The sequence below is a fragment of the Enhydra lutris genome, unplaced genomic scaffold (genome assembly GCF_002288905.1).
Source record: "Enhydra lutris kenyoni isolate GAN:26980312 unplaced genomic scaffold, ASM228890v2 scaffoldscaffold58, whole genome shotgun sequence".
Classification (NCBI taxonomy): Eukaryota; Metazoa; Chordata; class Mammalia; order Carnivora; family Mustelidae; genus Enhydra; species Enhydra lutris.
In genome coordinates this window covers 9,908,487-9,934,740 of record NW_019154142.1, presented here as the reverse complement: position 1 = coordinate 9,934,740, position 26,254 = coordinate 9,908,487, and the positions used below count along the sequence as shown (strand labels likewise).

General features: G+C 40.4%; 1 protein-coding gene across 2 annotated transcripts in view; it reads right to left on the bottom strand.

Annotated features, from left to right (window-relative positions):
• Window positions 1–26,254, bottom strand: part of LOC111158318 (prolyl endopeptidase) — a 119,689-nt gene that overhangs the window by 50,394 nt on the left and 43,041 nt on the right. For both annotated transcript variants that reach the window (XM_022520289.1, XM_022520290.1), the window contains exons 7-9: window positions 19,899–20,004; window positions 6,008–6,199; window positions 1,770–1,967 (exon numbers count right to left, since the gene is read on the bottom strand). In XM_022520289.1, coding sequence (XP_022375997.1) covers window positions 1,770–1,967; window positions 6,008–6,199; window positions 19,899–20,004 — 496 coding nt within the window. The remainder of the gene's footprint in view (window positions 1–1,769; window positions 1,968–6,007; window positions 6,200–19,898; window positions 20,005–26,254) is intronic.

Below are 26,254 nucleotides of genomic sequence, written 5' to 3'. Positions count from 1 at the left end.
AGAGGGTATCATGCTTAGCGAAATAAGTCAATTGGAGAGGGACAGCTACCATGTGATGTCCCTGGTATGAGGGAGTGGAGATGTGGGATGGGGGGTTGAGGGGGTAGGAGATTTAATGAAACAGGATGGGATTGGGAGGGAGACAAACCATAGGTGACTCTTAATCTCACAAAACAAACTGAGGGTTGCTGGGGGGAGGGGGTTTTGGGAGTGGAGGTGGGGTTATGGACATTGGGAGGGTATGTGCTGTGGTGAGTGCTGTGGAGTGTGTAGACCTGGCAATTCACAGACCTGTACCCCTGGGGATAAAAATATATTATATGTTTATAAAAAATTAAAAATTTAAATTTAAGAAAAAAAAGAAGAAGAAAAAAAAAAAAACAAACAACTCTGGAACCAGTATAAGTTAGGGAAATAAATGGTGAACCCAAACAGCAGTGGGTTCAGAACGATAATCTGAAAGAAATGGATTTTTCTTGGTTCCTGTCCAGTGGCTGCCACTGTTCCCCAGGGCAGAAGGGACATGGCATAGGACCGCCCGACATGGGATTCCTGACCTGTCAGTTTCCAACTCCTGGTGCTGGGCATGGTTTCTACAGGGCTGTGGGCACTTTCCCCAGACCCTCTGGGTCCTCTGAAGGGCACAGGGGAAAGTAGAGCTGGCCGGCATTCCGGATCTACCATCAGACCTACTTACAGAAGAATATCACTCTCTTGGTTTCAATAGCACCGACAGCAAGCTGTCATGCCATTAAGATTCCTCATGATTGGCTGCTCTGTGACTCTCTCTCTCTCTCTCATACACACACACACAAGTAGATGAGGTGTTGCCGCCACCTGGCTGAACCCCATGATGAAAGAGCCGCTTCAGCACCTGCCTAGCTCTCTCCCCTACGTCTGCCAACTGTGCTGGGACCAGTGATTGCCACAAAGCCAGTCGGGACAAAAGGGCAATGCAAGAGCTTGAAAAACAAATGAGAGAAGTGCAGAAATGTTTTCAGCCAGACTGCTCTTAAGATAGGGTCTGCTTGGTCAACATCAAGCTGCCGATGGAGCCAGACTCCCGGGACAGATCAGGGTATGTGTGTGGCTTTGGTGACAACAAAATCCGGGCAGCCAAGTGGAGAAGCAGGAAAAACCAAAACCACAAAATGAATGTGATCAACTGAAAACAAGTTACAGAGAGAACTGTTTGCTTTGGGCAAAATTAACCCATACCACAGAACACAGTATCGTAACTTCTAAGCATGGCTTTTTTTTTTTCTTTTCCCTTGAAACAAGAAACATATTTTCTCTATATGATGTAAGACTACACTTTTAGAATTATATTTTAATTCAGTTTAACAACAGCACAAATTATTCTCAGTCTGTTTTAGAAAACAGGTTTTTCATGTCAGATGAGACTATAGATTTTTCTTTTATGCTTTTAGTTACTCTGCACTGTGTGTATCCTGATCCGTACAGACCAAAGGCTGAATCTCAGGTTCTACGTGTTCACACTAATTTTTTACATCACCCTAGAACACCAGTTGGTCCTGTACCCAGAAGAGAGACTCAGGATATAAGATGAATGAGTGTGCCGTTTTAGGCTTTCACATTTCCCTGTGTTCTAAGCATCTGTTTTACTGTTTTATTCCCATTATGTAATTCTGGCTATACTACAGCGTATGGGATTTTCAGTAACACAGCATTCCATTTCCATTTCCCAAAAGAAACCCAAACATTAGTCTGATTTTTCAGCTGTGTAACACTGGTGAAAAGACTCTCACCTGGAGATAAAAAGGAAGTAAACTGATAAAAGATTTCGGTGTCCTTCTTCTGACCGCTGTACCCCACAATGCTGCCGACTTCCAGGGGGAAGGTCTTGAGGAGAGCACCGGTGGCCAGGTCGTGAAGCTGCAGAATGTTCCTCACGTCATGAAGGTAGCATAACACCAAAAAGTTAGACCTCACGCAAGCGACCCATTCTGAAAAGGTAAGGACAGATAAAAGCTAACATGGCTTTGAAAGTAGTGAAAAGCAGACTTTACTTCACTGAAAAACACTTCTTTAACTCTCCATTGTGCTATGCAGCAATGAGACTTGCAAAGTGATTTTATAACTGGATGTAATCATTCATCTAGTTCCAGCATACTCCTTTAATAAATTATTACTGTCATGTCCAGAGGAAACAAAATATTCTACAGAATATTTTGTGATACAAATAATCCTGCCTACTTATTTTGGGCCCAGTATCATGGTATAGGAGGTAGAACCATGTCTGTCAGGGCTGTTTTTCCAACAAAAATATATTGCACCCCACGTATGTGCCAGATATCCTGCAAAGTCCTGGAGAAACAGGCAGGCAGATGATGTCACTTCTGCCCTTAAGATACAATCATATGGGGCTCCTGGGTGGCTCAGTGGGTTAAAGCCTCTGCCTTCAGCTCAGGTCATGGTCTCAGGGTCCTGGGATCGAGCCCCGCATCGGGTTCTCTCTGCTCAGCAGGGAGCCTGCTTCCCCCTCTCTCTCTGCCTGCCTCTCTACTTGTGATCTCTCTCTGCCAAATAAATAAATAAAATCTTTAAAAAAAAAAAAGATACAATCATATAAAAATACAAGTAATAACATGCAAGCAGAGGTAAGTGATAGGCTGGTTGGGGACCCAAAACACACAAAGCCCTTAAGCAAGCGCTGAACTGCACCTTGAGTGCAGGGGTGCGAGGGGACGGGTGCCTAGGGTGGTGTCAGAGACAGGACAGCTCTCTGGGGGATGAGGTGGTGGGAGGACAGGCAAATCAAGGAAGGACAGTCAGAGGTGGGAATGGAGAGAGAGAGAAAAGGAATACGAACAACCAGCAGGGAGAGAGGGAGACTGGTAAAGAGAACAAGTGAGACATCCATTTCGAAAAAGACAAAAAGTTGCTCAGTGGTGGGTGGGAGGAGAGGGTGGTGGCGTGCAGGGGATCTGGTGAGCTGGACAGGGGAGGTTAGTGCTCACTGAGCCATTACAGGGGAGGTACTGTTTGCACTGAAGGATGACATGGACAAAGATGATAGCAACGAAGGATGCAGAACAGTGGGGGGTCTACAGAAGGAGGGAGGGGAGACAAGGAAGAACACTACTGCCATCCTTAGCCAGTCAAACCATATCAAGCTGGAACAAAGTCTAGGGAGGGAAGAAAAAAAACGCCATTTCCCAGAAGAATCATCAGGACGTGGTAACTGTGGGGATATGGACAGTAAGGCAGAGAGAGGAGTCCTCCTCAACTCCCGGGATTGTGACGAGGTCAGGAATGGTGCTGTCAGTGACAGAGCCAGGACAGGAGGTGAGGGGGCTGATGGGGAGAGGAGAAAGAGAAAGGCCAAGCCCAGGGCACTACCTGTTCTGATGTGCGCGGGATCAGCCTGAGGTAAGGACAGCCCCCCGCCCCCAACCCCACTCCACTCCCCCTGGAGGGAGAGATGCTATAGTACATGTAAGGACAGGGTGACAGGCAATGTAGCTCCAACATGTGGAAAAGACAAGCCTTTCATGCTGTGGGGTGTGGTGGGGGGAGGGTCCCGACACCTATTCTTACAACCCAAAAGAAACTAGCGGTTCATGCTTATAAGATTATTAATTATCAATATGAACAAGACATTGGCCAGAGGGAACTCCTGAAGATCACCCGGGGCCTCTGTGGTGCTGGGTTGTCTGGATTACCACAGCAAGCTTTTCCGCCAAATTAGGACAGAAGAACTCTTACATCTAAAAGTAATTTGCTCATTGTCCAATGCAATTTGTTTAAAGTGCCTCAATCAAGCAATATATTTCAGGTGGCCTTAATGTTTTAAAGAAAGTACAGGGGAAAAACTGAAGTAAATTATTTCTGTCAAAGAATAATCACTCTGTGTTAACTATGAGCATGTCAGAATTATAAAACAGATGGAGTGAATAAGGAAAAGACAAGGTGATTTGTCGACTGTCATTAATAAAAGCTCTGACTTTATGGCTGCACTTTATGACTCATCTCTGGTTTTTATTCTCCACAGGGCATTCTGTGCTAATGATATATAGCAAATGCAAGAGAGCTTCTCTCTGAATTGATGAGTTCTGGTGAATATTGAAGGTTTCCTTTTTCTAAAGAACTTATAACCTTAGAGAAGGAAGATTATAAAGATATATCACATCCCCCCAAATCTCTAAGCATCGATTTGCATCTCATTCGATGTACAAGTGAAAGAGAATGTCACCTTAAGACATAAGTAGAACCACTTCCTCAGGACTTTAAAGGCAGAAAACTCACATGTTTGGGGAGATGCTTCTATCTCCGACAGCTCCCTATATAAGGATCACTGGTGCAACCTGACTTGCTCCTGAATAACACCCAGGCCACCTACATGAAGACTTATGCCACTAAAGGCTCACCTGGACCCACCAAATATGATGGGGCAAAATTCATGTGGCACTTAGGAAGCACTCACTGAATGCTGGCTCTTGCCACCCTTGGAGGGGATATTCTGTTTTGGTTTGGCTTGAAGCCATCAAGCTACTGAAGTCACTACAAACCAGATTCCTCAAACGAAGATGTTGAAGGAAATGGCCAAAACAGTGTTCCTTGGCTCATGGATCCCTCATCCAAAGATAAATGAGGGTCAGGCAGTGAATGAAGATTCTGAGGAGGCAGGTGGAGAAATGTCCTTGAAGAGAGCCCCTGTCATGTTCTGCCCCCACCAATCCTCACCCCGCCCAAGGGAGAAGCCCAGCTTATGAGAAAGCCAAACCTGAGAAGCTAAAAGGACTATGACCGAACATCTAGAAGCCAGAGGAAGGGCCTGAGATACACTGCTGCCTCAGAGTTCCAGAGGTGGGTTTTGCAGGAAAGAGCAGGCATGGGGTTTGTCTTGGGTCCTGTCCTAAAGAACTTCCCAGAAGGACGTGGAGACCTCAGTAGAGAAGAAAGGGGTGGAGTGCACTCAGACGCCCAAGGGCTGAGGAGAATCTCAGGCAAACACCCACAGTAGTGCTTCTTCCAGGGCCAAGAGAACTGCAGAAACAAGGGCCCAGCAGGAAGCTCTCCCTGAGACAGTCCGTCGCCTGTCCTTTCCCTTCTACCTCTATGCAAGGCCAGGTTTAATGTGCCAAGCACAGGGCATACTGCCTTGAGCTAAGGGGGAAAGAATCCCCTACTTTTCTCGGATGTGAACCTGGACCTGTCTGATTCTAGTACTTGTGCTTTAATTCACTGAAAGTCACAGCAAGAACTGCTTTATCAGACAGGGCCACTCTGCAGATCTCAAAAGGAACTGTTTTCCTAATTTTGTATCTTATACCTTCACAATTTGGGATGGCGCTAGATTTTACCCTATTCAACCCATCAGCACAAGTTCACATCCTACAAGTAAAGTCTTCCTTGGCTTGAAGGTACCAGACTCTCCTTTTGTATAAAAAATGGTAGCAAACTTCGCGGGTCTTAGTCTCATCAAATTACCTTTCAGGCAATGAATAATTTATAAAGCAGCATATCATTTTTGGAAAATCACAGAGAAAATGAGTAAGAGGGAACTTAGGGGCACTCTGAAACAATTGCTTAAGGGAGGTTCTCAAGAGGTTAATGTAGCTCCGTGCACATATGAAGTTTCAGTGACATCTGACAACAGTCTCTTCTTTTCCAACGAGAGGACTGTAGATCCACTCCGAAATCTACAACAGGTATAATACAAACAGCCAAAGGTTATTCAAAAGCCTAAAAGCTAAGGATTCTGATCTAAATGGTTTACTACACAGAGAGGCAACTGTATTAAAGTGTATTAAAACAACAATACACTACCGCTGAAGCCTGGATTCATACTCCACAATTTTCTGAAGACCCTGCGTGACGTTGTACTAACCACACAGATGCTGCTCAGACACTTCGCTCTCGATGACTGAAGGCTTAAGGCTCTTTACCTTGTAACCAGTCTCCAGAGAATGAGAGTGTACCAGTTTTTGGCCTTCTCACTAAAAACAAAAGCACACAGTGTTCCAGTAGCACGGGATCTTACCTAAGACATCCTTCTCGTGCTCAGGAACAAGCACTTTCCACTTCGACTCCTCGGGATCTGTGAAGTCGATGTTGATCAGGCGATAGTTAGGCGAATGGCGATTTGTCTTGAACGTGAACACCGTCCCCTCATTGGTCACATAGTCATATTCTCCTTCAAAGTTGTCGATCAGTTTTACCCACTTCAGGATTCCTGGTGAGAGGCCAAAGATCCCTGTCACCTCTCCTGTGCTAAAAACAGTGTGGTTTATTTATGTGTATGGAAGGGAGGACAGAAAAGTCTGTCCATGGAACACAGAGCAGACACAGTATTTGGAAGATCTAAGGCTTGAGACAGCAAGGACAAGTACAGGTGAATTTTAAGGTTTTTAAAAATGTGAAGAAATTTTTTTCCTGAAAACCCCGGCAATGAAGGAGACTGAAGGCCTCTCCTCTAAGCATCCTGCCTCATGTAATCTGGGAAATCCTCCTCTACCCGAGTGTGTCTCCTATTGGAACACTACCTTCCACCTCAACTGCCACCATACCATTCCACATCTTCATCAGTCCCCTCTGGGTCTTCTGGCAGTGGCTCTCCCCTGGGATGATTTCACACGCGTGCACACACACAGATACACACAAGACACACACACACACACACACAGATGATATCATAACACACACATACACACACACAACCAGGGTTGATTTTATACTAAATGCCACTTATAAAATAAAAAATATAAATTAAAAAAAAAAATACCAGGAAGACATCTATTTCACAATGTGACCGACACAGATGTTCAGAATACCTTTCAAAAGTTTTATAAACAAATGAGCTCTATGATTTCTAAACTACTGACAGGCAATGCCAGATCTTAGCTACTCTCTAACTAATCTCCTACCTTAAATTTCTCAGTGAAACTGCTAATTGGGAGTTTGTTTATATTCCTTGAGTCTTTCAAGGCTATTTTACATTATCTCATTCATCTCCATAGCATAATATCTTATATGATTTTTTTGTTGAATTAAATTTATCAAGAAAAATATACTCTGATGGTAGAAAGAGGGGTTTGGTTTTTTTTTTGAGACATAACTGAATTAAAACCCCAGCTTAACTATTTACTGGTGTGACCTTGAGTAATCTCTTTATCCTCCCCTTAGCTTCATTTTCCTCAACTGTAAACTAGGAAGAGGAAGTTTATTCAAAAATTATTATAAAGTGACTACTAATACCTACCCACAACAAAAACTCAATAAATATTACGTTAAAACAAATGACTAGAATTAAAATAATAAGCAGTTAAACAAAAGCTATAGCTTTCTTATATGCCAGCAATAACCAGTTAGAAAACATGGGATGAGGACGGCCCTCTTTTAGAGCAGAAGCAAAATTAATACTTAGGGAGGCAGGGCACCTGGGTGGCTCAGTTGGTTAAGTGACTGCCTTCGGCTCAGGTTATGACCTTGGAGTCCCAGGATCTAGTCCCACATTGGGCTCCCTGCTCAGCAGGGAGTCTGCTTCTGCCTCTGACCCTCCCCCCGTCATGTTCTCTCATTCTCTTTCAAATAAATAAATAAAATCTTAAAAAAAAAAAAAGGAATGCACTTAACATGAAATGTGGAATCTATATGAAGAAGGCTCTAAAACTTCCCTAAGGCATCCTAAAAGCAACAACAAAAAAATACCCTGAATAACTGGAAACACATTCCGTTATCTCTAGATGGGAAGACTCAGTATTTCAAAGGGGCAAATAATCCCAAAGGAAATCTATAACTTTAACATAATTCCAATAAAAATTCAGTTGAGAGTTTTAGGGAATTTGACAACATCATTCTAAAGAGAGAAGGGGAAGCAGGCCCCCTGCCAAGCAGAGAGCCCAAAGCAAACCTCTATCCTAGGACCCTGAGATCATGACCCGAGCTGAAGGCAGAAGCTTAACCCACTGAGCCACCCAGAAGTCCCTTTAGCAATGCTTTTTACTTTAAAGTCTACTTTGATATTTAGATAGCTATGTGATTCTCGTGGTAACATTTTGGGCTGGTTGTCCTCTGCAAAATGATCCCAATTGTGTTATCATTTCTGAAAAGATTTTCTTTCCCAGGTCTCTTCACCACTCATGCTTTCCACTTCTTGGTGGGCTACATTCCAGGTAATTTCCTTACATTCATATTCTAATTCATTAATTCTCTCTTCAGCTGTGTCTAATTTCTTCAACCTAATAACTAGATTTTTTAATGTTAATAACCACATTCCTTATTTGCAGAAATTCTACTTAGTCTTCTTCCAGTCTGGTCATTCTTTATGATATGTCATTTCCTGCTCATACTTCCAAGCTTCTTGTTTGCTTATTTTTATAAAAGCAGAATCACATTACTTATTTTTAGAAGTATATTTAATTTACTTATTTTACATTAGGAATGGGATAAGTCCACTCTGCTACTTCTGGTTGTTCTATTGCTCATGCTGGTGATTTTGTCTGATTTGTGACTTTTTCTTTTTTTAAAGGTTTTATGTATTTATTTGACAGAGAGAGATCATGAATAGGCAGAGAGGCAGGCAGGGGGTGGGGGAGCAGGCTCTCTGCTAAGCAGAGAGCCTGATGCGGGGTTCGATCCCAGTACCCTGAGACCATGACCTGAGCCAAAGGCAGAGGCTTAATCCACTGAGCCACCCAGGCACTCCTGTGACTTTTTTCTTTACTTTGAGATTTTTGACTGTGAAATGATTTCCCCTGAAACATTATCTGTGGCAATTCGTGGAGGCCTGGTTAAAGTGGCACTCCTCCAGAGAAGACTTCCATTTGGCTTCCATTTGCCTGTTGGGAGGCAATGAACCTGGGAACCCTTTAAGTTAAATTCTTGGCATGAGGACTTTTGGACCTCAGAGGAGCAATCCAGGCAACTGTACCCACGTCAGTCTTCTTCATGTTTTAGGAGAATTCACATCCTGCTGCTCCCTCTCCCTCACTAGTGCGAAGGTAAAGGCAGGCAGGTTTTCCTCCTCTCCTCACTCCCCATTTCCCCGCTCCCAGGTTTATTTCTTAATCACCATTACATTGACAGTATCCCTTATTAGACTTTCCAATATGGAGAACCAGAGGCTTTATCCTTCATCCCCTTGCCCTAGGTGGCCATCAGATGGGAACTCAACCCCCAAAGCCCAGGAGGAACATCCCAGAACAACTCAGGATTCCTGTTTTCATTTTGTCTTTGGTCTCTATGGTTTCTCTTGTTTTGTGTACCAATTTAGCAATATATTTAGAAAGATACTTTATAAACTTCTTACAGCATTTCAGTTATTTCAACTGGGAGGTTACTCAGAATATATAATCTGCTAAACTCCTTCAAAGAGAAATCCTTACAATTAATTTTTATAAAGATTAAGTTGTGCGTTCAAATTATAATTTTTTTTTTTTAGTGACAAACTGCTAATCTCAAAAGCAGGTAACCAAAGCTAACTTCATTTTTTAATTTACAGAAAACAATGCTTTAAAAGGGGAAAAAAAACCCAAAAAATATTCCTTAGAAGAGTAAGTAAATAACTAAAAAATTAGTGGGTAATGTAAAAATTGCAGACAATCAGAAAGGTACGTTTGTTTATAGTAAGAATGATGAATCAGAATTTTCTGGACTATGACATTTGTAGACACAAGAGTTTTGGCTCAGGAAAATGTCAGATTCCTTAAATGTTCCCCTGACAATAAAACATTTCCTGATGTGCAACCTTTATTTCTCAAAGTAACCATCTTAGGGTTTCTACCTGAAAAGGTCTTGCATCCATTGTAGTGATATTTATTATGACCCTAGCCACCCCACTCCCAACACAAAAAGTCACTGAAACATCTACCAAAGGCACAGTAGACATTTCCTTCAACTATCTCTATATAATCAGGGGAGCCTGAAGATGTGGCACATTTGTTTTAAATAATCAAGGCTCCAGTGAACACCAAAACAACAGAGTTTGTGGTCGTTATCTACCATCAAATTCCGGAGTATTAACCTCAGTCATTAATAAATACTACAAGTCATAAATTCATTCAAATTTGAGTTATGTGGCTGGATTTATACAAAGGTGGTTCAGAGTACTGGCCCACATGGGGCAGCACGTTTAAAATGGAGCTCAAAATCCTTCTGCTCTCCTGAGCTCCTTGCTCCTCAGGGCTTTGGCATGAAATAATTCAAGAGAAATGGTATTTCAGTTGAACAATGGGGCTCACTCAGTTTTGTTATTCACAAGTCAGAACTCTATTGATTTAAATGGAACACAGAAAAATTACTTTTAAAAAAGAGACATGGCTTAACTCCCAAACATCTCGGTTTTTTGCCAACCTTTTCTTAGATTCTTTTCTCTGTAAGTGACATTATTCACTCTGAAGCCAAAAGAATGCAATTCCCAAACTTCTTCACATTACAGTTAAAATTACTTTTTATAGACCTGATTCTTGGTTGGGGAATGATTTGTTTACTGAGTGAAGATTAGCTTAAAATAATTCATCTTATGCTTTCCCTAGAGCAAAGTCATTACTTTTATTGCTTTCTTTGAAAATGCATGGTATTAACTATGTTTCATAGAAAATTTTCGTAAGCTCTCTAGCAACAGGAGCTAAAAAGTGCTTTTATACTTTATGAAACACTATGTAAAAGACAAACAAATGGAAAGTGTGGTCTTGCTCTAAAACCGAAGGTGGGGGAAGGTGGCTGTTCCTGGCCTGACAACTTCTTTCCACCTCCCCTGCCTCACAGTGATGATTAGAACATGGGCTTGGGTGTATCAGCTGACCTGAGTCTGAATCTTTACCTCAGGAAAGTGAACTGGCCTCACATCCCAGGCTCCTGGGGATAACAACATGTGCTCCTCAGAGGTTGTTGAGAAGGCTACATGAATTCTCGACACTCTTTGCTCAGAATTTGGCACACAGAAAATGTTAAACAGTCAATACTTACTACTATTCCAAATAATCCCAGCATTCTTCAAATGACAAAAATAAGCCAAATGTGGCTTCTGAACAGCCTGATTTGCTAATAGTGAACTTTAAAATCTAATTTCCATCTGTCACAACACACAGCTATTTTCCTAGAAAAAGCCCTTAAAATCACTCATTTTAAAATTAGTGAAAATACTAATTTTATCACTACTACTTTTTTTACTTCAAAATCCACGTCTTGCTTATTTTTATGCTATCTTTTGATGTTCCAATTCTTTTTGCCCTTCTTGCATTCCCTCTCTGAAACGCACTCTTTTCTAATGACTCCCTGTCTCCCAGAGAGGCCCTCCTCCCCTGTTCGTCTGGCTCTTCACATTCAGCTGAGCTTGCTACACTTCGGACAAGTCCTTTGTTTCAAGTTTCCTTTTTTTTTTTTTTTTTTTTTTAAAGATTTTTTTTTTTTATTTGACAGACAGATCACAAGTAGGCAGAGAGGCAGGCAGAGAGAGAGGAAGGGAAGCAGGCTCCCTGCTGAGCAGAGAGCCCGATGTGGGACTCGATCCCAGGACCCTGAGATCATGACCTGAGCCGAAGGCAGCGGCTTAACCCACTGAGCCACCCAGGCGCCCTTGTTTCAAGTTTCTTAAATGTTTATCTCCCCCTTTCCACTCCACCCCCAAAAGACGCCCCAACCCCACAAGGCATGACCCGTGGAGTCACTATGGTCCCAGCTACCTAGAAACAAGAGGTGTACCCTGCGTTAGCCAGAGATGGCTAAAGGAGCCATTTAGGTGTCTGATGAATACTGAGCTCTTTTTATTTTTACATGTAATCTGGAGTGTAGATGCATTTCTTATTCAGAAGAAAGCCAATTTCTTTAATGACATGGAAGTACTAAAACAACATGCTGAGTGCTGGAAACTTCATCAGCCTAGAAGGCTCAAACTTTCAGCAGAAAAGGAAAAAGCAGAGAGACAGGTTGGTTAAAGTCTGGATGAAGTAAGGGTGAGGTGGTATTTCCTTACGAAGATCAATGATGTCCACACCATCTGTCTTTTTTGCCGGAGGCTTCGTTAATGCTGCAATAGGGAGCAAAGACCACTCTGGGACTGTCTGGAGGACGGTGACGTTCGTGCCAGGAGTAGTTATGTCACTAACAAGGATTTCAGGCTCTGATAGATGTTTTCACCTAATAATTGCTTCCTAAAGATTCTACTTAAAAACCTCTAATACAAGTTTAAATTCATTCAGAACTGGGCCAAATGGTCAGAGTCTCTTTTGTTGGCCACCCTATAAAAGATGAAATGAAGTCTCTGACCTTTCACAGAAAAATTGAAAGAACCAAAAAGAGAGGGAACAACAACAACAACAAAAAACCAGAGGGGAGCAGGAGGGAGCTGAGTGTTTTCAATTCCAGAGCTGTCCTACCTCTGAGCCTGGGCCTGTGTGCCAGGTCACAGCACCGCTGCGCCCTGAAATTGGGCCCAGCAGGTGGGGAGCACACCAGGGGAGGAAGAACAGCACGGAGTGGGGTGCTGCTATGTCCTGCTATGTGTCTGCTTCCTAACTAAACAGGTAACATTTATAAAATCCTGCATTTCAGACTGAAACATATGTATCTGTTGACAGTGTGAAGACAACAGAAGCAATCGAAATTAAAGTGGTAGTCTCATACTTTTCCAATAAAACTATTCAGAAATGTACATTAACTATATTGAACACTAAGATAAATTTGTATAAGAGAATGTTGAGGGGCACCTGGGTGGCTCAGTGGGTTAAGCCTCTGCCTTCGGCTCAGGTCATGGTCCCAGGGTCCTGGGATCGAGCCCCGCATCGGGCTCTCTGCTCTGCAGGGAGCCTGCTTCCTCCTCTCTCTCTCTCTGCCTGCCTCTCTGCCTACTTGTGATCTCTGTCTGTCAAATAAATAAATAAAATCTTTAAAAAAAAAGATAAAAAAAAAAAAAAAGAATGTTGAAAATCATCGCTTATATTTTCAGGGTATAAATTAAATTTTAATGAAAATTTTTAAAGTCCAAATATATGAAAAAAGAACAGATCTAAGGCCTGATGTTTAACAGTAATAGAGAAAATATGTGAAAATTTATTCCCAATTTAGTTGATATGAAGTAACTCTACATACTACTGACCGCGGAACAGTGCAAGGGTTAGGAACACCATCCCCTGCAGAGTCAAAAATCCACGTATACTTTTACCTCCCTCAAAACTTTACTCCTGGGGCGCTTGGGTGGCTCAGTGGGTTAAAGCCTCTGCCTTCGGCTCAGGTCATGATCTCAGGGTCCTGGGATCGAGGCCCGCATCGGGCTCTCTGCTCAGCAGGGAACCTGCTTCCTCCTCTCTGCCTACTTGTGATCTCTCTCTCTCTCTCTCTGTCAAATAAATAAAAAAAAAAAAAAAACAAAAAACTTTACTCCTGGACCACTGTCGACTGGAAGCTTTCCTGACAACACCACTGGTCAATTAGCATATATTTTGTATGTTATATGTATTATATACAGTATCCTTACAATAACATAAGCTACAGGGAAGTGACCACTAAAAAATCATAAGAGAAAATACCTTTACAGTTTAATACTGTATTTATTATCAAGAAAAGGAAAAATCCGTGTATACATGGATATGCAAAGGTCAAATTAGGGCTGTTCAAGGGCCAACTGCATATTCAAAATAGGATAATAAACTTAGGAAACAAAATACATATATAATTCAAAAAACTATTAAGAAAAGTAGAGAAAATATAACTAAGAAAATCTAGACACGGATCATTTTTTTCCAAGGTTCAGAATGATTAATTTCAACTAATCTACAGGCATCAATCACATAAAGAATCACAGGAGTCAAGACTCAGCTGTCTTTTCTACTGCAGAATGATTAAATTATCATGCCAGCCTGGGGTCCTAAGTGGTTTCCTCATTTTTGGTCTTAAATAAGGAACAGACAAAGAGAAGCAAAAATCTCCTGCTTGTACAATACACAAGACTGGAGAAACATGGTCTGTACCTACTCATCATTCTCAGAGTTTAACAGAGGATAAAAATTCAACTAAAAAAATTTTAGGTGGCCAGAAAAGTGAAGATTCAAAATGCTTCCAAGAAAATTTAACAGTTACTGATGGAAGTTGGCTTATAAAGCAGGGCCCTCTGAGCACCAGGAGCCACAAAGGGCCAATGATATTCAAGACAAGCTGGAACCCACCTTCTATGAGTCTATGTTAAAGGAAAAAAATTATCTCACACTTGTTAAAATGGTAAAGAAGACTGTATTTAGGACTGCTGAGATAGGTGTCAAGACTATCACAATAAGAGAGAGAGATCAGACTTAACTCCAAATACAGAAAAGACAGCTGGGGATTTATAGCCAATGAGCAGAACGGACAGAGGGGTAGTCACTGAGAGGACACATGGAGTAGAGGATTTCTTGTGAAACTGACCCAAGAATATTCTTGGTGAGGGCAGGTCAAAGTCATCAGCATGTAGGGGACAGTGGTGGGGGAGGGAAGGGGTGAGGAATTTGACCAGATATCAAGGGTGATCAGATATGGAGGGTAGGGGATTCTCTCTAAATTGATGTAGTGAGATTCTTGTTACAACTAAGCTATGTTGGTCCAATGAGAGAGGAGGAGGCCAAGGAACCAAGGTTGAGGCCTAGCTAGGAAGAGAACTAGGGAAGCCTGAGTAAAGTCTGGTCAAGGACCGAGTCCTTGTTATCTGTCAGGTACTGCTCTAGGTGCTGGGCAATCCGGAAAGCAAGACAGACCTGATCTCATGCAGCTCACAAATACTCAAAAGTGTTATTATTGTTTTTGTTTTATTTTTGTATGGAGAGAAAAAGAAATCAGAATTTGGCAAAAGAGAACAGTCAACTGTAGAAGGAAAGGCGTCAACCGAAGGCATGAGAAAGTGTGCTTACGGCTAAGACAAAAATCTCTCCTTCCCCAAAGAAAGTAGAGAGCAACTCAGAACATGTCTCCAGCAGTCGGCGCCAAAGGGGGTGCGATGTTCTTTGGAGAGCACCTACTTGGCAGTTTTGAACACCTAGGAAATCACATATATGCCTAGTGCTGTTTCTACACAGTGGTGAATGAGGTGAGTCAGAGGACTCACCTAGACATAAAGGTCAGGAAAGGGGCAGCCAACCACTCTGATTGCAGTTCTGGGGAAAAGCTATGGTCCACAGTTTGTAACAGAAATCATTCTCAAGCGAAAATACTGCAGATATAAATGGTGGAAAGGAGGTTCTCCAAGGAGAGATCCGGCTAACAGAGTGGCAAGATGGTCAGCAGGTTGGAGAAGAAAAATTGGAATTTACAAGACAAATGTAAATGACAAAGGAATCCAGTTTCACAGGGAACTCCTTTAACTCTCAAGGCTCTAGGATTTTTTTTCCCCATCCTGTATTTTTGTAGTTTTGTTTTCTCTGTGTCCTGTTTTTTCTATGATATTATAGAGCCATCAGCCACTTTTTTGTGCTTTTTGTGATTCTCATTTCAAAATGCACAGGGGAAGAAGGTTTTCTTGGGAGGCAAAGTTGACAGAAAAGTTAAAAAGTGCTACCTAAGTAAAATTAGTTTCCCTGACAAGCAATTCAGCGATGCCCTAATAAATGAAGAATTAATTTGCATGAAAATGCTGATCATTTCCCCTGCCTTTAAGGCAAGAAAGATTAAAATCATAGCAGAAAGGCTTTAGGTTAAATTTCAGCAATATAAAATGAAAGATTTCATAACAGATTTAGTTTTTGGTCACAGGCTATTCAAGTTTAACTCATCTAATAGTTAACTAGCACATTTAGCATTTCAGTTAAATGTTAGTTATTATTCCCCTCGTTTAAAAAATATAACAAACATGGAACAGGTAAGGAAATAGCAAGAAAAAGATCTCTGGCATATAAACCCCCAAAATTTCAATTATCAACCTGTAAAAATTAGACACCTCCCCACACAGTCTTGCACTTAGAGACACACCTATTTATGTTTTTGTTAATGAAAGGACATTTTTTTTTTTTATTATGAATCTGGTTTTGTAGGAAACAAGTCAATACTAAGATCTGTGTTTAGACCAGCTTTGATACGGAAGGTTAACTATTTATTCTAGGACTTCCTCAATCTATTTTCCCGTGGTATCCCAAATCAAAGCATGCTCATTCCAAATATTCCTCTTTCAGTCAAGAAACAACGGAAAAAAGAAGGGAGGAATTCCTAAGAACCTACTATGTGCCAGGAACCCTGCTAAGCTGTGTTCCATACCTCTTCATTACGCCTCACAATTCCTCCTGACGTAGGTATTCCTTCCCCATCAGTAGTCATGGAAATAGTGAGAGAAAACATTCCCACCCCAGGCTCACCAGTTAGTTAGTCTTGGAGCTGAGACTAAAATTCACATCAGACTTGAAAGTGTTCTGGTTATTGTTGCAATACATCCAATCCTGATCAGTAGGGATTATTTACAAAATTTTTAACCATCACTGTCTTGATCTGCTAGGTCTCTCCTGTTATAAACTAACTATACTTAATGTCTTCAACAGTTCAACTCATAGTACTTGTCTCTTTGTACAGTAATAATCATATCACTGACTCCTAATGAACCAGCTATCAATGAAAACAAACGAACAAGCTCTCTTTAATATTGTATGCAACTGACTTAAACCCAAGCACGGAAATAGATCCCCATTTCATCTTAATTAGTACTGGCCGATCATTGTGACTGTCCAGAGCTTTCAGAATCCTAGGACTGCCATTCAAAGGAGTAACTACTCTGAGGTTTATGTCATCCACAGAGTTAATGCTAGTGAAGCAATGATGAAAAAGAAATGGCAAGCTGAGCCAGACACAGACATTAGCAGCTGTCACTGGCCAACACTCCCCAGTGCTTTAGTATGCATATCAGTGTACAAATCAAAGCTTCAAATCCACCTATCCTATTATTCGCTTCCAAATCTATAGGATACCACATACTTTTTTAAGTGCCTCAATGAATTCCAAATACTGGTCAGTTTAGTCACCTTATTAAAAAGTGAAATCAGGTTAGTATGGTCAGACTTGTTTGCTCTCCCTGTGGTTTTCCACGAGCTCACTCGGGTGGTCTTTTTGACATGTCTGGAGATAATCAAATACTGACAAAGGTGTTACTGCAAAGGTGTTCTGTAGGTGTGATTAAAGACCATAATCAGAAAAAAAAAAAAAAAAAGACCATAATCAGTTGATTTTAGGTAAAGGAGATTATCCTAGATAATCTAGGCAGGCCTGATTCAGTCAGTTGAAATGTCTTCTCCGGGAATTGAGGTTTCTCTGAGAAAGAAATACCGCCTGCGGACGGCAGCTTCAGCCTGTGCCTGAGAATTCCTGACTGTCTTTCCTGGTAGCCTGCCCTACTGATTTCAGACTCAGCTAGCCAGTCCTCAAATCACATAGGCCTGTCTCTTACAAAACATCTCTTAATGTATGTCTCCTATTGGTTCTGCTTCTTTGGGTAAACGCTGATAGATACCTTCACAAGCCATCAATAGCTCAAAACTACATATACCTAGGAGTAACAATTGTAAGTAGTATGTGGTTATGGGGCACCTGGCTGGCTCAGTAAGCAGTAAGTAGAGCATGAGACTCCTGATCTCAGGATTGTGAGTTCAAAGCCCTATGTTGGGCGTAGAGCTTATGTAAAAGTTAAAAAGTTAACCAAAAAAAAGTGGTTCCACTGAGAGATCAAATACCAAATAAATTTACAGGTTTACACATAGTCCACATATGGCTGGATTTCTGTTCAGATCATGACAAAATAACCTTAAAATTCCTCTGGATGATTTAAAAAAAAAAAGAATTGGAAAATGATAATTGCTAATGTAAGAGCACTGGGCTCTTCACTTAGACTGCAAAACAGCCACCTAAGAAGCAGAGACAACGGGGCGCCTGGGTAGCTCAGTGGGTTAGAGCCTCTGCCTTCGGCTCGGGTCATAATCCCAGGGTCCTGAGATCGAGCCCCACATCAGGCTCTCTGCTCTGCGGGGAGCCTGTTTCCCCCCCTCTCTCTGCCTGCCTCTCTGCCTACTTGTGATCTCTGTCTGTCAAATAAATAATAAAATCTTTAAAAAAAAAAAAAAAAAAAAAAGAAGCAGAGACAATAGTCAAGTAACTCAAAGAAGATCCAACTGGGAAGGCCGGTGGGGAGCTGGCTTGTTTTGTGAACAGGAGCTTCCCAGCTGCATGCATTATTGCCATTTATGGTTCCTTAGACGTTTCCCTTCATTCTCCTTCATGTTATTTCAGGGCTACAGTGTCTAGCATTTTATTTGTGATGGCCTGGTGTACCTCTGCACCATCTTCCCTCCAGAATCTCAATCTCTAGGTATCATACCCTCTTCTCTAATTCCTCCATAATATGGCAATGATAAATTGGGGGATTAAAAAGTATGTAAAAAAAAAAAAAAGATAAAGACCAAGAGGTTTGGAAGAAAACAGGCTTTCCTTGAGTTCTGCCAGCCCTTTTCTAAGTTTCACTCAGTTATTACTATTATTAAAGCGGACACAGCAATACGAGTTCAGTATACCGGTCTATGGAAGAAATTCTCTTCCTTGTATTTAGAGGAAATTAAGCAATTTGTGTTTTTTGATTTGTTAACTTGCATCACTTAATAACAAGTCTACCTAATAATTTAAAGATATAATAACAGAGTAATAAAAAGAAAATGAAACTGGCGCTCTCTAGAGGAAGAATGATGGAACTGGAATTTGTAATAAAGTGGGGAAAGGCGAAGTCCTTTCCACTATCTCAGACTCACAAAGGAATACTGTGTGGGTAACAGCAGAGTAACAGCTGTCCCTGTTTCTTCCAGATCTCATTCTGCAGAGGTTCAGTTCCATGTCGACTAGACTGGAAACTCAAGCGAACAATTCTTAGGTGCTGGTTTTGCTCCTGCCAAAGAACATGACAACTGGTGTGGTTGTTGCAACTTCCTTTTGAGATCAAAATGGGTGTATCTTTTTTTTTTTTTTTTTTTTTTAAACAGAAAAAACCCTACAAGTATCTTTATTAAATGGATATATATGTCACACCTGAATCAATCTGCTGACTTTATCCTGCTGCATCTGGGAATGGCGCTCTGCAGTATCTAAGAATGTCGGGATGTGGATCTTGCTCAGAGAAGTCTAAAAATGATGCAATGCCCGATCAATTAAAAAAAAAAATTGTATATTTTCTTATAATGTAACATAGTGAAGTAATCTAACTAATCATTTAAATGCACTCAAATTATATAGTTTGAAAATCTGCATCACATTCTCTAAAATATATTTATTTTAACCAGAACAGTGTAATTAGCTTCCTGTCCTTATCCGAGTGCCAACCTATCTGTGCAGTTTTGGGGTCTGGGTATTCTTAGCATAGTAAATTGTGCAGCTGGAGAGCTTTAGCGCTCGATAATGCTGCTGCTATGACCTAGAGGCTCGAAAAGAGCAACATTTAAAATGAGCCACCGCCACAATCTGTAGCTGGCTGGTCCTATGCTTACTCTCATGATGTATAAGGCTCCCAGAAAGCAAAATCAGGCTGTTACTGTGCATGTGGCTCAGTGCTAGGAAACCATCTTATAATTACCTGTTAACCTCACTAATTCTCACTGGTCTCTTCCTTTTGCCTGTGACAGTTTGCACCATTACATCTAGACAATTACAGTGCTTTACAGACCAAAGAGCTAGATTCTCTTTAACACTCTTCATCTGCAATAATCAACAGACACGTCCACATTCATATGCAAAATATACAGTTAACCTCAATTTATGGAGAAAATGCTAAAGCCAACAAAGAGCTTCATTCAATTTTTCCTCATTTTATGCAACAATACCGAAAGAAAAAATATGAACTGAGGGTTCATACGGCTGAATGGAAGGAGGTTTCTTGGGAAATCAATTGGAAGATCAAAATAATTGCTTCTTAATGGAGCTTTCTGGACTAATTACCTGTTTGAAAGATAACTTACCACTGATGCCACTGGATTCCTGCTGTAGGTCACAGTACCAGAGTCGGTTTACTGGATCACATCCCTCCCTTATTGATAATAAGACATAGCGACCATCGTCAGACAACTAGGAAGGAAATAAAAACAGGGCAGGGGCTGATTAGAAAATCTCTTTTGTGAAACCACTGTTAACTAAAAAAATAAAGGTTAACCTCAAATGTCATATGGTTACCCCAAATTTATGACTGGAAAAGAAAGTCCGAAAAAAGATAAACATCAATTTTAATTTATTTTACTCTTGCATCACAGTTTGAAAAAAAAAGCATAGTGAAATACTTAAATGGAAAATATCAACAGATATAACTGCATGTCATGACTCAATGTGATTTTTATTTAAATTTATAGTCTAGGCTTTAACTGAGAATACATGCGATCTGCCATTCCGCATATCAATATCCCTGACCTTGAAATTTCCTCTTGGGTCACGTATTTTAAAATTGTTGTAAATGAGTAAGAATTAGCAAAACAGGCAGGATGCAAGAAAGTTCATCGGTGGTGCAACCTGGTGACGTGATACAGTTTCTACTGAACAGCTCCTTAGGTATCTTTAGTTGCCTCTACAACACGATGTCAAAGACCAAAAGCCCGTGTTCTGTGGATTTCCTTGGTAGTATTAAACAGGAGAATCTCAGGTAGCAAAAACAACCTTGGTAGACTAATATGACAAACAATATATTATGATTTTGAGTTGCCAAAATTAAATAGAAGTGGTTTCAAACTCTATATAAATACACACACATACCCTTTTGGAATTAACTTTTAATTCAACGTAATTTAAAAAATTAATCCATGTCAACATACGTATATTTAATTCATTTTTTAATTGCTATGCAGTATTCTGATCTAGAAATATACCACAAGTGATTGATCCTTTTTCCCACAAATAAATGTTTTATTTCTATTTTCTTCCTATTACAAGCAACACGTCACAAAAATTCTGAACATGTTAATTTGTGGCCTTATCTGTATTTCCAGGTCTATAAAGAGAAGTGAAATTGCTCAGTGGCAGGATATGCACATATTCAACCTTGTGAGGTGGTGCCAAATTATTTTCCGAAATGGTCGTACCGACTTACATCTGATGTGTCACAGTGAATGACAGTTCCTGTTTTTCCACATTCTACTACAATGGCTAACTTTACCTAGCAACTTGGCTAGACCGCAGTACCCAGATATTTGGTCAAACATTATTCTGGATGTTTCTGTGAAGGTGTTTTTTGGATGACACTGACATTTAAATTGGACTCTTAAAGGTGATTACCCTCCGTAATGTGAGTACGCCTCATCCAACCAGCCCAGAGCGTTAACAGAAAAACAGTGACCATCCCAGGCAAGGAGGAGTTCTGCCAGCAGACCACCCTTAGACTCAAGCTGAAACTCGGGATTTCCAGCCTGCTGATGTACCTTTTGGACTTGAAAAGCCTTCATGATCATGTTAGCCAACTATTTATCTATTCATTTATTTTTAAAGGTTTTATTTATTTATATGACAGACAGAGATCACAAGTAGGCAGAGAGGCAGGCAGAGAGAGAGGAGGAAGCAGGCTCCCCGCCGAGCAGAGAGCCTGATGCAGGGCTCAATCCCAGGACCCTGGGATCACGACCTGAGCCGAAGGCAGAGGCTTTAACCCACTGAGCCACCCTGGCACCCCTAGCCAACTCTTTAAAAATAAATCTCTCTATATATACATACACATAACCTGTTGGTTCTGTTTGTCTTCAGAAGCCTCACACACTTACCAACAAGTGTTACTCTTTTATATGTTCATTCCACAAATATTTGCTAAGCAGCCATTATGTGCAAGACATTTAAAGATACATTAGTGAACAGATCAGGAAAAAAATGTTCTAGTGGAGGAGACAATGTGGAATTATGTAGCCTATTATAAAATGATGAATGCCATGGAGAACATGACAGGTATAGGTAAGGGAGGGGCAGGATGTGGGGGTTGGGGAGGGGAAGAACTGTACTTTTAAATATGGTAGTCAAAAAGGAAAATGTTTTCTTTCTATTATCTCCTGCCTTGCATTGTTTCAGGTGAGAAGTCATTTCAAACCATTTTCTCACCGTGTTTTCTCACTCTGTGCTTGCTGCTTTTAAGATTTTTTTTTATAATCATTTTAGGTTTTTTTTTTTTTTTAGATTTTATTTATTCATTTTGACAGACAGAGATCACAAGTAGGCAGAGAAGCAGAGAGAGAGAGAGAGGAGGAAGCAGGCTCCCTGCTGAGCAGAGAGCCCGATGCGGGGCTCGATCCCAGGACCCTGGAATCACGACCTGAGCCGAAGGCAGAGGCCCCAACCCACTGAGCCACCCAGGCGCCCCATCATTTTAGGTTTTATGCAAATTAATTAATAACAGGCTTTGCTGTAGGACCCTGCTTGAGATTTGTCGAGCATTTTGGAACCATGGCTTTGTCTATTTTCTCAAATTCATAACACTTTTGACCTTTTCCCCCTCCTATGTATTTTCATATTCCCCCTCACCCCTACTGTAGGACTTCAAATACGCAATGTTAGATCACTTAGCATTGTCCCACAGATGAGGCTGTGTTCATTTTTGTTTTTGTTCTGTCTCTTTTTGGTTTATTTTCAATTGTCCTGTTTCCAAATGCACTGATATTTTTGTAGTATCTAAATTGCTATTAAGCCCACGCAGAGACTTTTTCATTTTGGATGGCTTATTTTCACATCTAGAAAAATGTTTGGCTCATTTTTATATTATTTCTTTGTTCATTATACTAACATTTTCTCAAATCCTTTAAAAATTATTTTATAATAGCTTTAAAAAAGTCCCTGTCTGCTAGTTCTACTACCTGTCATTTCTGAGTCTGTTTCATTGGCTACTATTTCTCCTGGTTATAAGTCACATTTTTCTGCTTCTTTATACATCTTGCAACTCTTAAAAATTGGATTCTACACATTTTGAATGTTGTCTAGATTTTCTGACTTGTTTGTTTTGTCTTCCTTTAAAAAGTTTTGAGGCAGTTAATTTGTTAGTAGATCGGCTTGATCCATTGGAGACTTGTTTTCAAGCTTTGTTGGGGAACATCTACAGCCACTGCAAAGGTGGGCCTTTCTGGGGTTGCTGGTGAAGACCCTGGTGTTCACAAGGTCTTTCCATTTTGGTCAGAAAGTGGCAGCTTCTGACTTGTCAACTCTCTGGTAGTTGTTGGCTTACAGCTGCCTGGTAGTTGTTAGCCTGAATCATGAAGTCTTATCCTATGCATGTACTACTTAAAGGTCAGCTAGGACACAAAGGGAGACCAAGGCAGAATTCTGGGACTCTTCGTGGTAGTTCCCTGCCGGCAAATTCCAGTGGCTTCAGTCTTCCTGAATTGTTTAGATACTAAGTCAGGGAGACTGCAATATTCTGTGGGCTCCTCCGTCCTTGTGCCAGATTCCAGAAAATATATCCAGAAAGGCAGAAAGATGGGGCTGTCATAGGACTTGCTGCTCTTACAGATGATGGTCCAGCAATGCCTGCTGACTACATTTGCAAAGGAGACTGCTTGATCTCGAGTGGTTTTCTCTCTGTTGATAGTAGGAGGGCTGCTCTAGGACCAGTTACACTGCCAAGGCCAGAGGCAAATACCTGTCATTATGTTTTCATTGTTTTAACTAATTTTTAATTTTTATTAGATAATTATATCTTTAAGAGTATATTATTGTGCATGCTTGAAATACACAAATATAAGAATTAAGGACATAATTAATATGGAATTAATTTCAAAGACGATACCCATGACTCATAAAAAATGTAACAATGACATATTTCCTTCCATCTCATTACACAGTAAGGTATTTTTACTGTTTCTGTTCCACTGAAACTTCTATGAGCTACCTGCAGCCTTTGGGGCCTGCTTCTTCTATGTAGAGGTGAAACTGTCCAACATTCACTGTAACTTGCTGCACTGCTCTCATCAAGCCCACATGCACTGATTCCTTCCACCAGGGCAATGTGATGGCCCCAAGCTAAATGTCACCTAGACGAGAGTATCTGAGCATGGACTACTTCAGATTTTACTGCCTAGCTGCAGCAAGTGCTTAAATTTGCAGGAATTAGATTCCAGCTCTCCAAACAAAAATACCCATTCACTCTCTGTCTACAGGTTCATTTTGGTAGACCACCTGTTGCTAGTCAATCAGATTCTTCTGCATTTATAAATCAATCATAATGCCTATGCCTGTCTAAAGTGCCCAGCATTTTTAAACACTCGGTGGCGCACTGGATGTTGTAAGTTGAACATCTCTTTCTCAGAAAAAACTGTTCTAAAGAACAGAGATAATATGTACTTGAGAAACAGAAGTGGGATTCCAAGTAAGTTACAGTTTTACCAAAAATTCTAGAAAATCCTGTTTAATTTGGCTGCTCTTTCCTGGTGACATTTTCCTGTGTTCAGAGCAGTTTCCATCACAAACATGAATCGCATTTCACTGTATGGGTTTTTGCCACAAACCACACATAACATCGAATGCCTCCAGTGCATTCTCTTCCATCTTTTGCCAGGCTCCTCACAGTCTTTCCAGAGATCATTAGCTTTGGAAAAACCTCATATAAATTTCTGATTTCCATTAATTCTTTTCTCCATTCTCATTCTCACTGTATTTCCAACTTACCCGTCATCATGTTAAGTGGGTCTCATGCAAGTAACGTTAGACTTGACTGAGTTTAAAAAAAATCTAACCTAAGTATCTATATTCCATTTCCATTAATTGTTACTGCTGATATACTGGCTTCCACATTTTTAATTTCAAGTATTCTATTCACTTTGCTCTCCCCTTCTTTCCTCTTGGTACTGCATTAATAAAAAATTTCTTTATGAACACTGTCCCTTCTTTGACTGCTTTGGTAGTTATGTATACCCTATTTCTAAGCTTTTATGTTTTCCTTAAGGTTTTCATATACAAAGTTAATAAACTCATGTCCAGAATTTTAGTTTCACCTTATTTTTAATTGATCCTTTGTGAATATTGTCAAGTAATCTTATGATCATAACTTTATCAAATGTAATGAAAAGTAGCCTCATTAATACTTCATAGTTTTGTTTTCTTATCCTTTAAATGAAGATGGATTTATAGCTTAGTGATTAAAGTTATGATATATCGATCATAAATGATGGTTAATTCAGTGGCAGTGATCCAGCTGACGGAAAGACAGGGCAGTAAAACTCACTGCAAGAACTACACCAAACCTTTGATGACAGGTGTTGCGAGCACGTCTAATGAGTTTTTCTCAGCATTTCTGGCTGGACTAAGTATTGTAGCCGTTTATATTTAATCTAAGGTAGAAAGCCCCAAGGTACATTACTGTTGGGATGCCAACTCAGTCCGTCTTTTTCACTGTAGCTCTCTTCATCACAACCCAGTGACAGTCCATAGTCACCAAGCAAAATTGCTAAACTGGAAACAATTCTGAATTTTCAGATGCTCAAAGTCTCAGATTTTGAAATCATTTTTAAGTGTCACTGCTATCCCCAAATATATAGGTTAGAAATTTCTTCCACTAAAATCATAATAATGTATATTTATTAACCTTAGCTTCACATTCAGACTATTTAAAGGCAATTTTAAAAATTAATTTTGGAAATCACTGGGAGGAGGAGAGAAAAATACTGTTAACGAAGAGGACACCTGCATCTCAACAGAAAAAAAAGGGACTTTTCTGGGATGCCTGGGTGGCTCAGTCGATTAAGCATCTGCCTCTGATGCAGGTCATGATCCCAGGGTCCTGGGATAAAGCCCCAAATCGGGTTCCCTATTCAGTGGGGAGCCTGCTTCTCCCTCTGCCTGCTGTTCCCCCTATTTGTGCTCTCTCTCTCTCTGACAAATAAATAAATAAATGAAATCTTTAAAAAAATAAGTGACTCTTCTGAAATCCAGATAAAAAGAAAACAGATAAAAAACTGAGCTAAGGGCCCCATCAGGCCTTCACAAAACACTATAAATTCCTGTTCACAAAATATTATTGTTTTTTCTTTAATATGATATCAACTAGAATACCTGTGTTCTCTGGAAGCAATTAATCTGATTCAAAAGCATAGACTTGTTGCAACGTAGGAGTAATACTAATCCGACCAATTATAAAAGACATAATTCTTAAATCTTTGTTTTTCACAGCTTTCTTCTACTTTATGTCTATATTGTTTAAATAAATTTTCCTTACATCAAATGATCTGATTTCATGAAAATCACATTTTATGTAATTAAGTATTAATTAACAAAAAATTTCTAAGAATTACTATAAATCAAATATTTACATTTGTGGATATTAAATCCAGTAACTCTACTCCAAACACCACCAACAGGGATGAAA